Genomic DNA, 17,205 nt, shown 5'->3' with positions numbered 1-17,205 from the left:
GTATATTCTTTATTTGATCGTTTCACTCTGATGTCAATAGGATGCAATCAGTTTTGTGCCTTTGTATATCTTGTCCTTGGTCATGTTGGCCATTTACCCAGCAGAGCCAAAACATTGCCTTTTTTAGTCTTTTTCTGGGTTTTGTGATGATACTCTTCCTTTTTTCTGTTCCTCAGAAAAACTTATTGTCTGCATGACGACAAAAGCATTGCTGGAAAATAAATTAGTACATCATGTACTGCGGTTAAGTACAATTTCAGTGTGCTTGTACTTTACTTGCATATTTCCATTTTCTGTCACTTTATGCTTTATGCTCCACAACATTTCAGAGGGAAATATTCCACAATTTACTCAACTAGCTATGTATCTGGTTGGGTGAGCCATAGTTACGTTTCAGATTAATACATTATATTAAAAAACATAGGATAATCTAAAATAGAATATATTGCTAAAGATTAAACCAGCGGTTTAATGGTGTCTGGATGGAATAGGATTTTCAGTAATGCTTTATATCAAGGCCAGGTAATAGATTAATTAGATATACAGTATATTCAGGAATTTCAATAATATTTAACTTTTAGATAAAGGATAGATAGTTACTTATTATGTAACGGTTAAATAGCAGCAAATTTTTATCTCATAAATATCAAATAAAGATACTGTTGTAAATTAAAAAAGGAACAAACTGAAAATATTTTAACGCTGCTAGCATGACCAGGGAAACAAGTGCAGTCACATTCCTTTTTTTTATTATAGCAATAACAGTGCAAAATGGCAATAAACACTGAAAACATGCCATGCAAGATCAGTTCTATTTATGGAGTAACTGGTGGGAATGACCGGGGTTGATTAGAGGACTGTTTTTACAGTAATGGTCTGAGTCCTTATTTTCTTGCAAGTTTTTTTCTCCTAGTTTTCCACCTTCATTTTCTCGAGAACAGAGTGAACACAATTTCAGTGTTCTGAGAGGAGGCCTGATTGGTGCTTTTAACAACTGCGTTTCCTCCAAAATGTCAACAGGAACTGACCTTTACAAGGTCTACACAGCATCATCCTCATGATTAAAGTAGCAGCAGAGATCAGAGGCACTAAGGCATTTTTTCTTTCTTTTTTCAAATCCTGGTGTAAAATTAAACTATAAGACTTCATACACAGCTTCTGGACAATATCCAGCATCCTATTGACGTCCTCTGGTAAATAGACAACATCACACTGGTGCTTCTCTTGCCTTATAATCCCAACTTTATTACCTCGAGGTGTTGAGACTTACCTAAGATACACATTGTCCAGTCCTGCTGCCATTGGTGGAAGAAGGACCAAGTACTGGCACACCAATACAACAACCTTAAAATACTCAATTACAAGTGAAAAAGTTATGTGCTAATAGAAGTAACAATATACTATATATTATCAACAAAATGGAGACTTCAATATGTGTTAATGTATCAGAACTACATGTACTCTTTCTCCTGAAACTTTCTGACCCTTCTGACTGACATATTGTTATATATGACATTTTAGATTGTTTATTGAGTTTGTATTTGCTTATTATTATTGATGCATCAATGTGTCAGCAGAATTTTTACTGTTGTAGTTGGTCCAGGTGGAGCTAGATACAATCAGGGCCCTTCTCTAAAGGATCACAAGATGTTTAATGGGAAAAGAAAGAAGAACTACGAACCAGATAAAGGTAAAAAGAAACACACACACATTCATACAATTGTATGAATTATCCATTTCTTGTGTGAAATATGACCACAACAACATTTATTCACAGGAGAGTCTCTTTTTTTTTGTGTCAGTTCAAGTGTCCTGAATAAGTCCAGAACAAAAACCGGATATTTACAGTTCCAAACGGCATGTTTAGTTTGGAAGGGGCATCTTTGGGAAAATAAGACTTTGGGCTGTTTTCAGTTAACACATTTAAACCTCTTTGTCTTACCATTTCAAAAGTGATGAGTTATTTTGTTCTGTTTTGTATTTTATTTCATTTTATTGGATTTCTTTAATGGATCTGATCCACATAATTCAGACAACAAAATCTTTACAACACACTTGACTAATAAATAATAATAAAATAACAAATACATACATAAAAATCCACGTCAATACATCTGAATACAACAAAAACAGTTTGATAGTTCCTTTAAATACTAATGTAAATAAAACAGGAATCGTTCATCTCGTATTCTGTTCAGTTCAACATTTTACATTCGCGTCCGCTTAATTCAATCCGCAGCAGCAGCCAGCGTCCATCCTGCCAGACAGAAATAGAGCCTAGTTTGTGATATGAATGTGCACATATGACACCCAGCTGTGAGTTCACGTGCGCTGCAGCTCGCAAACCTATTCAGTAAGGCCTTTGTGCACGTGAGGCTCATGCCGTGCTCGGGCTTGCAACCGGTTCTTTTTCTGATGAGTGATCGTGGAGAGTTTTTGGTGTTGAGCTAAAAATCCATCATGAAGTCTATTTCATCCGCCCGCTTTGCATGACTGAGCCTGTGAGCTGCAGTTCTCAGCTTCTGAATGAACAGTGAAACCTGCAGGACGCAAACACCTCTGTAGTGTGTTCACTGTTATCAAGACCAGCCCCCTGTAACTCGTTGACACCTTCTAATCAAATCTGTTTCATCACCATCAGTTATGGTTTACAAGCAAAACTGACCTGTGTGAAAGCGTGAGTACATTTGTTATTGTCACACACAGTGCATACAGTTTTTTTTTTGGCGTATTTACAACAATCATATTTCATATATTTGTTCTACTGTTTTGGGCACGCTAACGTATTTAGGTTTTTCGCCCCTTTGCCTCCGCAGGTGATGAGGTGATGTTTATAGCCATGATTGTGTTATGAACACGCACGGTTACATTATTCACTAAGACATTCCTAATGGATGCAGAAAACGCTCAGCCACGTTTCACCTGCTGAATTATACCAGCACACTAAGACATGTGATTGTCATGCGCAATTACGCACGCAGTCACTTTGACTGTGGACTACTAGAGATACATCACTCCTACTGGGTATTTAACAAGCATTGCCACAGTGATCATACGTGTAATATTCTTACACAAAATGAGCAACTTATGTGCATAAAGCCCTGAAGCAGCTTCAATTGTTTCTCTGTAGAAATTAGACACATTACGCAAGCCCGTGAAGACAAGAAGCGCCAATGAAAGGAACAGTCTCAATGAACAGAATCTAGCAAATAGTCTCGAAATGACTTTGTTAGTCCTGATTGTACTTTCTGACCGGTCTCCTCTCTCGTTCGCGTTCTATGTCGTGCGCTCCCGGTGCGTCTTGGTTACTGTTGTCCGACACATTTCGCGCTGTGTCCAATCATTCAAACCGCTCCAAAAACTCTATCCTCTGTGAATCAGACCTCTCAGTTTGTTCCTGAACTCCTTCCTCATGAGGCAGTAAATAATCGGATTCAGGCAGCTGTTGGTGTGCGCCAGACAGACGGTCAGTGGGAACACATATGTGTGGACGATGTAATACGCTCTGTCCCAGTTTGCAAAGTTGAGCTTGACCAGCACACTCCAAAAGGTGATGGCATGGTTTGGCATCCAGCACAGGAAGAAGGACAACACGACGATGGTGACAGATTTTGTGACTTGGGATCTCCGTTTGGGGTTGCTCGTTTTCATACTCCGATTGCGGATGAAACGCAGCAGCATGATGTAGCTGATGGACACGATGGACATAGGCAAAACAAAACCTACAAGAATTTTTTGTATGTGATAAACTGCTAACCAGTACTGTCCACCTGGGAACCTCAGCAAACACAGTTTTTCCCCAGTTACGTTGCTAACAGTTGAGAAGATAGACGTCGGCGCAGTGGCCAGAGTCGCCAGTGTCCAAATAATTGCGCAGATCCATTTGGCTGAACATGACTCCCGCGCGGTTCTGTTCTTCAGGGCAGAGGCGAGTGACCAGTAGCGGGTCACACTCATGGCAGTGAGGAAAAACACGCTTGCATACATGTTCATCACGGTGATGGAGAGGATGATTTTGCACATGGCGTCTCCAAACGGCCAACTGAAGTCCAGCGCGGTGTCCACGGCCCAGAAGGGAAGGGTGAGAACAAACTGCAGATCCGTCACTGCCAAGTTGAGAACGAACAAGTTCACTCTGGACTTCTTCCTCTCTTTCTTCACCCTGATGAAGAAGAGGACCAGGAGGTTGCCCACGAGACCCGCAGCGCAGACCACCGAGTAGACGAGGCAGATGAGGAATCTCAGAACCGGGCTCCCGTCAGCTGTAACGTCGATGTCCTCCAGGTTGCTGAAGCGGTCCATCTCTGTCAGCGACCTGTTTAGACACACGCTTGCGTTTTCTTCATTCATAATGTCAGCAGCTCATATACACTTCAGGATAATCTAGACTCCAGACTGTAGTTCACATTAAATTTAGACACAGACATTTAGATGCAGCTGGATCTGGGATTGCCACATTAGTGTTAAGTACATGATGCCATCCCAAGTCCTCTATCTGTATCCACCCCACCCTCCTGTCCTGTCATCTCCCCCTCCTCTATCCCCCCCAAGACGCATAAACATCCAACATCACTTCTCCGACAGTATGAAAGGAATGCTTCAACCCCCGCCCTTCATTCACTCAGTCCGGGGGTGGGGTTGAGGTGTTGATTGTTGAACATTAGATTTGATGCGTCCATCAGTCTTGTGCGTAACGGCGGCTCCTCGAAGCGTGAGGCCTCCCCATCACTTTTAAATCCAAGAATAAACATCTAATCCATAACTTAAGATGTTCGCGTTAAGTGAAGCTGGCGTCGCAGCCAGGGAAGCACCGGTTGCAGTTGACAAAGCGTGCGTAATTGGTTTTTGTACCATAACAGCAAGGGAAAAGTTGATCACAGCGACTCTCTGCTGCCACCTGGTGTTCAGTTCTAAGTGTAACAGGCTGGTAAAATGTATCAGAGAGAGACCCACACCAACACAGAGAAATAACAGAATGCATTTTATTACATCTAAACTTTTCTACATAAACAGGTAACATTCAATAAGTAAACAATTTCTTCCAATGCAGGTAATAAATATTTTTTTTTTTTACTTGGTATATTTGTACAAACTGACGAGGGTCTACTGTACACTGTCTTCTCCTTTCCCTCCTTGAAAAGCCTTTTTATGATTTTTCTCGGATTGGAGCTGTGAAACAGAACCTGTGAATGTTTTAAGGCAGTGAGTGCAGATGTCGACTCGAGTCTGACTTTGAGATTATTTCAGTTGTGTGAGACTCTTTATTGGCCACAGTCCTTTTTTTTTTTAATAATAATAATACAGCTTTCATTTTCTAAAAAATATATAAATTAATTTATTCTCTCGCTCTGAATTGACACACAACAAGCATACGAACGGACATCAAACACCCATGTTTGGATCTGAACTTTCAGTTTTCACGTTTCCATACAGACATAATATACACATTGTTGACTTTTCCCTTTTATCTAAGGTGAGACGTCATGCCAACCTAAGAGTTGAGCTGCTTTTCAAGGTTGCCTGTGGAGCTCTTGATAACACCATTAAGAGTAACTACTGATAAAAGTGGCCTTTTTCCATTCACTTCACTCTGTGCAGACGCTGGTTTTGTCCCAGTATCCTCACACAGAATTCAAACCAGCAAATACATAAGATGCTGCAAAAAATGCTGTATACATACTACACACTTGTTTACACCTGTGTGTGACTGAAGTTGGAGAAGGACCGAAACGGCAACAGCCCTGTGCTTATCCATCCCTGCATGCAACCTGACCTTTTCTCACAAAAAAGGCCCATTTGTTAAAAGAAACGAAACCCAGCTTCATGATGACTGCTTCTACCTGAAACTAACAACTGGGAACCACAGGAGGGAGCTGTGGACACTTAATGAAACAATTTGTAGAGGGCAGAGCATCTGACTTTTTGGTAATCCCACATGGACCCCAGTAGAGCGCTTCAACGGAAACACATTCAGAACGGTCTGTTCTCTCATTCCAGGTGCGTAACTGTAATCTGCTGCAGTGAGGACGTCTAAATAAATTAACTGTGGCCACTTCATCAAGTATCCAAATACTGGATTAATATTTAAACTAACATGATGGAAACTAAAGGATCAATGTCTTCATCAGTATAGCAAGTCGTGGTAACAGTTCATAATAAAGGCACAAACACACATCTTCATGTCATTAGTTAAGACTGAATAAATTATCATTTCATGAATGTTAACTCAAAGTTACGTCATACATATTTCATTTGCCACCAAATTAGATGGAATCTGTAACCTTGCATTTTTAGCTAATCATCATCATCATCATCATCATCATCATAGTCAGGTACAAGCATCTACGTTGCTGTGTGACCCAGTTGTCCTTGCTTACACATTTACAACCTAGCAAGTGATTATTTTATAGTTCTGTTGTTGTTGTTGAAAGAAGCTGAATGTAGTAAGGAAGAGAGAGGTGTTTACATCGTGATGAACTGAGTCGTGCTAGCAGGTCACAGTCAATGGGATTCATCCCCAGGGGACCATGAATGTCTGTACAAAATTTCATGGCAATCCAACTTTTAACTAGAGGTTTACTCTGTTGATGTTAATGTTTGCATCCGACTACCAGTTTGATAAAAAACTGCTTTTTCCATGTAACTGGATTCCAGATAATTTAGTGGCATTTAAATTAATGTTTGAAGTGCGACTTAATCATTAATTTATGATCCATTACGAGTTTAGTAATCACATAAACAGTGACTCCATCACGCCTTAATGGTGAGCTGCAGGAATTCATAATATATCCTGAGTTAATTAATACATTATATCATCAGGAGTCATGCATGTATTAATTAAGCATGTGTTTTGTGCCCTTATTATAAAGTGCTTCTCGAGTCAGCCCCAAAGAAAATACAATAAGATATTTCCATGACGAATAACTAAACAATATCTTTTTGATATTGCACGGCTGGCAAAGAATAATAAAATGGATATTAAATAAACTCATAAAACAGCTGACTCACTCTCTCACCCATGGAAAGCAAACAATTTGTAAAAATATAATATATAGAAATAAGAATAAAAAATAAATAAAATACTGCACAACACAGGAAATACACAAGACTTGTTCCGGCAAATGAGTCATTGAGTCAGAGCAGGGGTTTGATTCCCGTGAGAAGAACAGGGAATAAAAGTTAAAAATGCCAAAAGCGAGGGAAGGATGGAGGGAGAGCTGGGGGTCATTTTAGGTCGTCTAGAGTCTCCCAGTTAGTTGCTGAGGGACAGGACAGGGGATGTTAGGTGATGGGGGTTGCTGTCTGAGGGGGTTATGTTTTTGTGGTGGGGATAATTATGCTTTAAAATGAGCTGCCTAACTCAGACATCCGGAGGTGAGAGATTGAGGAGAGACTGATAAGAGGGGACTCTGGGAAAGTTTCAAGGACACACAGGCTGGAGGAGAGGAGGGGTGGGGCTGACGGGACTGGAGGTGTGCCAAATCTACTGCACGTCACTGCTAATGTGACCAGACTTCATTGGATCTCCACAGCTTCTGTTCTGTTTAGTAACTGTAATAGAAGCAAAGAACAAAAGTGAGTCCGCTCTTAAAATTGTACAATACATTCATGAGCAAACCCTGCATTTTCAGCTGAATGGCAACAACATCGAGGTATCCTGAAACCTTCGCCTCACTTTAACACTTCCACATCTTACACTGACCATCTCTTAGGGTTTGTAAGTTCCAGACAGGTTGTGTATTTTTAAACCAGCTGGCTCTGCGCCCAGTCTAAGTTGGCATGCTCGGATCACCCCCTTCCACTGTGGCACTAAATAGCCTGCTTACACTATTCTATGCTTTTCCACAAGCGCTTTTCCCAAATGTAACTCCCTACACAGTTAAAAATATCAGTCGCAGGTCAAATCTTCACAAACTGCTTAGACAGAGATGGGGCAGAGGTTGTGGCTGACCATTTAAGACATTCTTTCGAGTCTAAAAACTCAAAACCCAAACACGCTGTGAAGCATGAACACAAACAGGCACTAGTTTAAACTCGGTCACTCGCCCCAGTGGAGCTGTGGCACATGTCACAGACGCCTGTCTCTTTAAAAGGCCTGACGCTGCCATAACAGTTTGACCTCCATCGTAATTACTTTCAGTTAAGCAAAAAAAAAAAAAAAAAAAGATGAAACTGAGAAGACAAGAGACAAAAGGACACAGCTGACTGAAAACACTGTGGCAACAGGCTTATGCAACTGCACTCTGATTATTGTGATCATTTTCATAGGTACCGTACTTTTTTTTTTTTTTGGCATTGTGCAAAAAAATGAAAAAAAAAAATAAAAGAAAATAAAAGAAACTCTTCTAGCTCAAAACCCTAAACTGGCAAGAATAAATATTCTAAAAGTCTCCATTTCTAAATGCTCTATGCTGCCAGAGTCTTTGTAGGGAGCTTGAAATCAAGGAGTGAAAAATTAAAAACCAGAAATGGCTAATTTCCGCTTACACACTCCCAACAGCATTAACCTGAAGGTCAAAGGGAATGCATATATATATATATATATATATATATATATATATATATATATATATATATATATATGTATATATATATATATTTTTTTTTATAATTGTTTAAATATCATACATAACTTAAAAGCATAATAAAATTATTAGTACATGAATAAACTGTAAATTCAGCATCTGAAAAGTTCTTGTCATTGGATAGAGAAATAATACACCATAAATTTAAAAATGAGCTCGAGCAGGAGAGAAAGAGAAAGGGGACAGAGAATTGAAGTTTATATCGGAGAAATGCAAATGGAAAATTTAAAGAAGATAGAGCTAAAAGAGAGGAAAAAAAGAAAACCTTGTGGCAACAAGCATATGTATAAGCTTTTTTGAAAAAAAAAAAAGAAACAAAAAAAACAAAAAACCTCAGTCCTCCACTTTAAAACAGCGATAGAAGCAGCTCACTAGACTGAAACTGTCCCGATTTAACATACAAAAGTAAAAGAGGAAAATATATTTTGTTCTCTGTACACGGTGCCACTCCTTGTTTTTGTAAAAAAGAGCCATCCTCCTTCGTGTTTTTGCTCAGGTAGCGTCTTTGCTGTTTGTGCCAGGTTGCTACCACTACAGCAGTAACGTGGGTTCACATGCTGGACAGGTTTCTGATCCGAAGTCAGTATACCAGCACAACGCCCACAGCTGACCCCTTTAAGTGATGACTTAGTACTGCTCTCAGGTCAGCCTAGTGAAGGGAACCCTCAGGCCTGTTACCCACTCATTATATTAGTGCTCTTCTTGAGTCTTGTCATTACGACTCCACAAACGTTCAATGACTCGGCTCCAGTTTAGTTTCTGGATCAAAAATTTACCCTGCAGTCAAATAGTTTGCAATCGGGCTCGTTACTGGATCGCAGCTGAACCCACAGTGAAGTCTTGACTCTTCTTGAGTCAGTCCAATGATATAACATCCGGTATCCCGCCGTAAATAGCTGCCACTGCTGCTTCAGTGCTGCTCCGGCTGGCCACCACTCCGGGGTGTGTGTGTGAGGAGTGTGAGCCCGAGTGTGAAGACGAGTGTGTGGAGTGAGTGTCACGGAGGCTGCTGGACGACACCAGGCTGCTGCTGCTGCCCGAGCTGCTCGCCCCGTTGGTCGGCGCAGTCAGCGACGTAGCCGACGAGGCTCCCGACTGGTCGAGGAAGAGCTGGGAGGCGGAGGACGAGGTGGTGCTGTACGGCAGGAAGCGGTTGAGAAGCAGCTCGTGGTCGTCCGAGGCTGAAGCGGCGGCCGCAGCTGCCATCACCATGTTGTAATGCTGAACCGTGGGGGACACATGACAAAGGAGGAAGTGTTAGTGGCATGGGAGTTGTATTTCAGTCGTGTTGAGAAACTCCTGAAATCAAGCGGGTGCCAGTTTTTAGGCCTAGAGGCTTTACACTGTGAGATTTTGGGTTGTATGAGATGTCAGTTGACAACATTGATCTAAGATGATACTGTGAGGGATGTTCACCGACGGCTGATTCAGAGTTTTGGTGACCAAAGACAGTAATTTAGGGCCAAATTCTCACAATGTGACTGCTGCTACAACCCATGTCTGCAAACCAACCAATCAGAGTACAACATGAAATGATGCAGAATTCACTGGGTAATTTTGTGATTGCAGTTTTGGAATATTATTATTAGTATTAGTATTGTACTTTGTTACAGTAACACATTTGTCAGTGTTTTTCAAACAGATTTTTAATGTTGAATTTGTTCTTCCTGTTCCTGTGTATTGATGAATATTTTATTTCACATTCATTCACACGGACAGGTCATCTGTCAAGCCATCACTGTGGAGATAATGAGTCGTGAAAGTGATGTCATCCATGGCAACAGGGACAACCCCACCCGTTTCTTATCTCACTTCCTCAGTGAAAGTTCTTCTCAGCAGCTTTGTGAACAGGTCGAAAGAGGAAACTCTGAGCTGAGAACATTTTGTGCAATTTAGCATCAAAGATAAGATACTTTGTGAATGTGGCTCCGGTTTTCCAAACACAAGAATGAAGACTGGACATGAGAAGCTCAGCAGCAGCAGCTCAGGCTATTAATTCCTGACTGTACCCAATGAATGAAAACATCAAACATGCAAGCAGAGGACAATTTTAACATTTCGAGATAATGTATTCATATTACAAAAAACATATACTTAATAACCTCCAGTGATATTACTTTTGCTTTTATTTGTCTGGGTTTTGAGATATCCACATCTGAATTCTCCCTCTGCTCTTTAGAGCTGCTCTGCTTGTGGCATTAAAAAACATGACATTTAAAAAATTAAACAGCAGCTTCTTTCCAGAGGCACTGCGACTGTAAAACAACAGAAAATGCTGCCTCCTGTCTTCATCAGGGCTCTTTCTATAGGAGAAAGTAATTCCAACGATAGCTGTTCACTGTGAAGTCTGTGGACGAACCAGAGTAACAGGGGTTTCGATTCTAGACACGTAGTTGCTGTTGATTTGTTCTCTGTAATTTTTCAGTACCGTGGGAACAGTGAGCGCGAATGAAATCCCCTTCACCCTCACTGTATTCAGGTGGCAGCAGAAATCTCAGAGGCAGATACCTCAAAAACCAACAATATGAACAGCTGGATATTGCACCACTCAAGCGAGAAAATGTTTTCTTTTCTTCTGTAATTTGGGAGAACCAACCCTTTAAAAAATAAGAGCAGAGTGAAAGATGAAGATATCAGAAATCAAGAGGCGTCTGCATTCATATTTGACTCCCTCAGTGAATTCAACCCACCAGTAACTGTGGGGGGACAACTGTCATTTGTCAAATGTCTCGCTCTCGTGTTTCCTTAAATAGCCCGTACAGACTACAGCCTGTGCCTCATAGATGCTGAAACAAGTACACTGTGTACTGTGTAACATTTTATACGGGTAATTCCACCAAATACCTGGATTTTTTTTTTATCTTAGGTGTTTTGACTTGGTATTTTCCATTCCCTATTCCATCACTATTCTGTTTGCTGCACAGAGGAAGTTTTTTTTAATGCTTTATGCTACGCTGTGTGGCTTTTCCCAGCTCCTGTGTTATTTTAAAACTAGCGGTGAAAACAAAAGGTAAATTCAGCATCTCCACATAACACGATGCGCTGTCGTACGTACCTGATGATTGTCGCCTTGAAGAAAAGAGAAGAAGTTCAACTCTGAAAATCAAGTACAGGAAGTGGTAACAATTCAATGACAATGAATACCAATAATTCAATTTAAGACATTACACAGATTCTACTTTAAATTAAAAATTACAAAATCTATCCGGATGTGAGAGATGCCAATGTGCAGAAGCAACATTAAGCCACAGCTTTGCGAAGTGTCCTAAACTTCACCCCTTCCTGTCTGCTATTATTGATATTGTCCCACAATCCATTACTTCTAATCTAGAACCAGACACTACTTAACATCAACAGCGAGTCTTACTTCATCTCAGAAACTCCTCCCTTCCTACCCCCTCATTAACTAGCGAGTGGGATTTGGGTGTGTTAAATTGATGGGGAAGGATTATCTAGACTCCTTGCTGCCTTTCTTCCTCTTTCCTTGTTCCTTTTCTTTTCCATCCTTGTTTATTTTGTTATTTTTTTGTCATTAATGTAAAGATGAATGTGCTTGGTAAAGGATGAATTCAGAAGTAAATACATTACATATAATACAGTTGTAAATACATGTATTATGTATTTGAATGCAATGTTACTTCTAATTTGTTGTTTGGAGCAATGAACTCACTCCAGTGAATACTCCCAAATCATCTTGAGTCTGCACGTGTTTGTTATTACCTGACAGGTCGTTGGGGGTGTGGTAGTAGGGTCTATAGTCTTGGATAAGTGGGGGGACAGGAGGGATGTAGCTGGTGTCCATCGCTGGCATGCTGGGAGTACGGCTCACTGGAGAGGCCTGGTGGTGCAGGTTCAACACTCTGAGGGCAGATACAGAGGAGCAGGAGGTAAAGAGGCCACTTTTATTTCATGTCAAATTTATCGGGTAAGTGTCAGGAAGTTCTGTGTCCTGCACTGAGATCGAAACGCAAACCTCTGGACATTAACAGTCAGGACTCATTCAAGTCAAATGAAGCAGCAGCAGTTTCTACACAGATGCACATACTGAATTTCAATTTGACCAAAAATACAGCTGTTAAAGTTTCAAATCCTGAATAAGGTATGTTTCTTTAGCTCAAAGTTTGAGGGGTGAGAGGTCAAGAGTTAAATTTTTACAGTTTACATACATGTGAAATTACAACTGGGCAAACATTAATCCTCTCAATGAAAACGAACAGTTTTAGTGTTGTTGTTTTGGAAAGTCGCTCACTTTGAGATCTATCAATTTCAAATAAAGGAGTTAAGTCACACATGTTTCTCAGTCAGCACTCTTGGCTGCCTTCTGTGAGCACTGTTGATGTGGAATAATAAAAGATACTTGTATGTGTTCGAGTGCAAAACTCATGAATCATTCAACATCCAGATGCAAGCAGCTAAAATGAGCCTCATTTCCACATTTAATGAAACCCAAACAGTCTCGGGTTATGTGTCTGACCCTTTGTTGATGATGGGCGGCGAGGTCGGGGACATAGATGGACATGCCCTTTTGGGCGGAGGAGGCAGCGGCGCCGGCTGCGGAGGCGGGGAATCCTGCCCTTCGTCGTCTGAGGAGCTGTCCAGTGTCAAGTCGATCACCTCCACTTTCTTGCTGTTGCTGCTGTCGCCGCCGCCGTGGCTGGACGATGACGAGCTCCGCTGGTCTGAGCCTGCAGACGTTCGACATGAACCTCGAGAGCAGCAATGACAGACCAGTTTGCGCTTGTACGAATTTATTTTAGAAACACATCTCCCCTGCTCTCATATGAGATACAGTATGTTTGTTACTATGGAGACATGCAGTTTACTCAAAGGAATTATGACTGATGCCTCACCAAATTAAATCTGACAATGCATAAACAAATAAGGAGGGGATGTAAATACACCCTCCCTCTCTTCTAACCATGTCTCTTTAATCCTAATTTAATCCCTTCCAGCCTCTTGGCACTGCCTTAATGTAAAAGCAACCTCTCTGTTTCTTAACCGCACCCTGTCCCCTTTCATCCCTTATGCCTCGTCTTACCATCCAGCCCGTTGTTATAAGAAGCAGAGGACACCTCCTGCACTTCTTTCTTAGACCTCATGGGGGCCCAGGTGCCATCTTCCTTAAACTGGATCTCATCACAGTCCATGCAGCTGTTGAGGATCTCCACAAAAAGCCTGAGAACAAACAAACACACACACACACACACACACACACACACACACACACACACACACACACACACACACACACACACACACACATCATACACAAACCCATCCACAATGTACACAAACACACACACAAATTGGTATTTTTTTAAACGAAGGCTGAGCGAAGTGGAAAAGAGGCTACAATTTAAATTCTGAAAAACATGAAACCCACTCTAAACAGGGTAACATCAATGCTGTGCTGTAGTGGTGTCTCTGCATGAAACACTTGATGGACCACTCCACTGAAACATCAGTCTTTTGATATCAAATTTTCTCCCACTGCAGACTTCAAATGTGGCTGAGTGAGTGATGTGAGTCTTTGAAACATACTGAAAACATGTTGCAAGAGTGGTCTGAAAAGTTTTTACCAACCTTTTTGATGCATTTTCTACGTGACCCAGAGTTTCTGTTGTGAATGCAATACAAACCTTTCAGAACCAGATTTTTCTTTAAATGTCTACACATATTGAAATTTTAACAAGTCGTCTAAGTGTTTCTGTGGAGCTCTATATTTTTGAGATTGTACATGTGGTACATTGGTTATAGACAGGTGCAGCTATTTCCTCTCAAAACACAGAATATGAACTCTGTGGGGACAGGCATGAGGAAATGTGCAAGCAGCAATCATTATAAATAACCATTGTAAAGATTATCTTAATCAGTGTTAAAAGTGAAAGACAGAAGTCAGTTTAGATCAGCGAGTATAAGAGCTGACAAAAATAAATAAATAAATAAATAAAAAATAAAATAAAATAAAATAAAATCATTACTCAAGGTTCACTTACTGCACTGAGACTGCACACAACTAAGCCCAAAAGACAAATCTGAAAGCTCCAGCAAAAAGCTAGAGAGACGACCCTGAGCTGAGATTAGTTTCCTTAAATTACTTTTTCCAAGGTCAAGAATAAACTTACATGGCCAACTGCTAATTTCACTGATTGGAGGACTTGGTTTCTCAATCAGTTTAAAGGAATAGTTCAACATTTTGGGAAGTAAACTACTTTGCTTTTTCAGCGTTGGATGAGAAGATTGAAATCACTCCCATGTCTGTGAATATAAAGCTACAGCCAGCAGTTGGTTATCTTAGCTTAGCTTAGCATAAAGCCTGGGTGGGAGGGAAACAGTTTGCCTGTCCAAAGGTAAGAAAATCCACTTAACAGCCCCTCTAAAGCTCACTGATGAATGCATTATATCCCATTTGTTTGATTGGTACAAAAACCTAGATGTAAAAATGACATGTTATGGTTTTATAGAGGGTTATCTGCGTAGATTATCTGCTAACTATGTGCAGTGACTTCCTGGAGTAATGTTGTCACAGTGACTGTCAACAACAAAGTGAAAAAGAATATTTCCCAAATGTCAAACTACTCCTTTAACCGGAAGCTGGGGGCTGGGTGACTTACCCGTCGATGATGAGGTGTTCATAGGGGGCCTTCTTGTCACAGACAGGACACACCCAGGTGGGTTTCTTCTCATTCATCTGGATGTAGAGTGTGGCATCAAAGCACTGCAGGTGTGAGCATGTCAGTGCCCGGCATGGGATCATCAGCCGCATCTTCCCCAGCTGCACACACAAGTAGTCAGGGCATGAAGATGACGCACACAGCAGCGATGGAGAGCATGCAGGATGCATAAATGGCATAAACATGCCAAACCCACATGGAAAAGATACATGATACGGGTTGAGAAGATGATTTGACTTGAGGATCATGCATTCAACTAGGAGTTACGTGCATGAAGGCATGTTGAGTCACATACAGATGTGGAAAAAAGGAAAACAATGGACGGACATGTTTGGGCATGACTGAATCTCTAAACAGTGCCTTAAATTCATGAAGAGCAGGGAGCATGTTTACCGGGCAGAGCAGCGACACTCGAAGGCTGGTCGTGGCTATTTCACTGTCTGGGTCTGCTGTTAGCTTCTCTTTGACTGCAGAACAGAGGCAGAACACACAGACGTCTTAGAAACGTGCTTAGTTTATCATTTCAGACTGTAACTCCTTTACTACTTGTTTCAGACCAAGGTCAAAAATAAAGCTCCTCATGCTGAATCCCCTCCGCACCTGAATCCTGACATCACTTCCCATGCGGTATAAAACATGTATAGATAGATATATAAAATGTCATTCATATTACAGTGCTCCCTCAACAGAAATGGGAAGCAATTTGGCAATCTGACTGGATGAAAAGCTTATCAAGATAGACTCCTTAGCTCAGAACACAGTCTCATACATTGGAAGTATTATTGATTTCTACCAAAGATAAAAAGTTATGGTGCAAGAAACACATTTCACTACCAGCTTCTTTTGCTCAAACAGACACGATGTTACGAGCATTCGATATGGAGTTATCAAAAAAAAAAAAAAAAAGAAGTAAAACTTACACTCCAGCTAATATCTGAACTGATTCTAAGACCATTGACACACAAGCAGGTTGTTTTTATATTGCTGGGATGCAACAATTTGACTTTTTCTCCCAATACCAATTCCAATAACTCAGGGCATCTACTGATATTGATTCAGGATCTTTAAGACATGTATACATCACAGTGTGAAAGTCACTGGGGTCATGGGGTCAACGTTATATACTGAAGTTTTTTTTTTTTTCATATACAAAAGTGTTGCATTTAGTCTTGTTGTCTATTGGAAAAGTTAATAGAAAATCTGAAAGTTATAGTGGAACAACTGAATTTTGTAATGAAACTGTATTGAATGTCAATCAGTTTGAGTATTGGCCCTGATACTGATCTAAAAACCTCGGATAAGTACATCTGGAAAAAAGAAAAGGTTGACGGTCCTTACTGAGTGCCCTGGAGTGGTCTGGGTTCCTGATGCCTTTTGCCCGTAGTCTCTGTAACAACACTGTAGACGACTGCTGCTTCACCAAGTACACTGCCATGGAGTAACTCTGTGGACAATTCATACAATAATGTAATAATGTGCAAACTGACACACTAAATCGCACATTGAGACATTTTTGCTCGCCAGTGTCTGAGTTCTGGGCGAGTTACAGAGACTGTCCTTGAACAGTATTACTCAAGGTAACTTTCTAATGTAAAGTCAGTCCTCTGAGCCCTGAGACAAACGTATGTATGTGTAAGGAAGAAAAGAGGGAAATAAAACTTGTGCATTGTAAACTGACATTTGAGGCCAGTATGAACTTCAGCTGTGAGACTTTTCCTTTACTGCCCTCTACTGCCTGTCTGCAGATGGTGGGTCAAGCTCCTCAATATAAGTCAGTATATGAGAGAACAGACTAGTTTCAGTTAAATTAACTGATTTATTTGATCTAAAATGTTTCATCAAAGGCTGATTTAATCAATAAGCGTGCACTCATCCTCGACTCACCCTGCATTTGGACCACACAAGGTCATAGGGGTGATTAATTGATATATTAATAACTTGTGAAA

The 17,205-nt window shown here is 40.7% G+C and overlaps 2 protein-coding genes across 2 annotated transcripts in view; both read right to left on the bottom strand.

The window, feature by feature from the left end:
• Positions 1-1,738: 1,738 nt before the first annotated feature.
• On the bottom strand, positions 1,739-4,881 carry rxfp3.3a1 (relaxin family peptide receptor 3.3a1). The gene has a single exon (XM_056375531.1). It carries the CDS (start codon positions 4,348-4,350, stop codon positions 3,364-3,366), a length of 987 nt encoding a protein of 328 aa, XP_056231506.1. The 5' UTR covers positions 4,351-4,881; the 3' UTR covers positions 1,739-3,363.
• An 87-nt stretch (positions 4,882-4,968) lies between these two features.
• Positions 4,969-17,205, bottom strand: part of LOC130169710 (E3 SUMO-protein ligase PIAS1-like) — a 55,326-nt gene continuing 43,089 nt past the window's right edge. Inside the window, exons 6-13 of the mRNA XM_056376662.1 lie at positions 16,598-16,703; positions 15,653-15,726; positions 15,200-15,360; positions 13,624-13,760; positions 13,060-13,291; positions 12,306-12,445; positions 11,641-11,681; positions 4,969-9,806 (exon numbers count right to left, since the gene is read on the bottom strand). Of these exons, the coding sequence (XP_056232637.1) occupies positions 9,441-9,806; positions 11,641-11,681; positions 12,306-12,445; positions 13,060-13,291; positions 13,624-13,760; positions 15,200-15,360; positions 15,653-15,726; positions 16,598-16,703 (1,257 nt within the window). The 3' untranslated portion in view covers positions 4,969-9,440. The remainder of the gene's footprint in view (positions 9,807-11,640; positions 11,682-12,305; positions 12,446-13,059; positions 13,292-13,623; positions 13,761-15,199; positions 15,361-15,652; positions 15,727-16,597; positions 16,704-17,205) is intronic.

This window comes from Seriola aureovittata, chromosome 1 (genome assembly GCF_021018895.1).
Source record: "Seriola aureovittata isolate HTS-2021-v1 ecotype China chromosome 1, ASM2101889v1, whole genome shotgun sequence".
In the NCBI taxonomy this organism is placed as follows: Eukaryota; Metazoa; Chordata; class Actinopteri; order Carangiformes; family Carangidae; genus Seriola; species Seriola aureovittata.
The sequence above is the reverse complement of the archived record's forward strand: the minus strand, read 5'-3'. Positions and strand labels throughout refer to the sequence as shown.

Excerpts from the sequence above, each read along its gene's own strand:
- rxfp3.3a1 (XM_056375531.1), bottom strand. The coding sequence starts at position 4,350 with ATGAATGAAGAAAACGCAAGCGTGTGTCTAAACAGGTCGCTGACAGAG.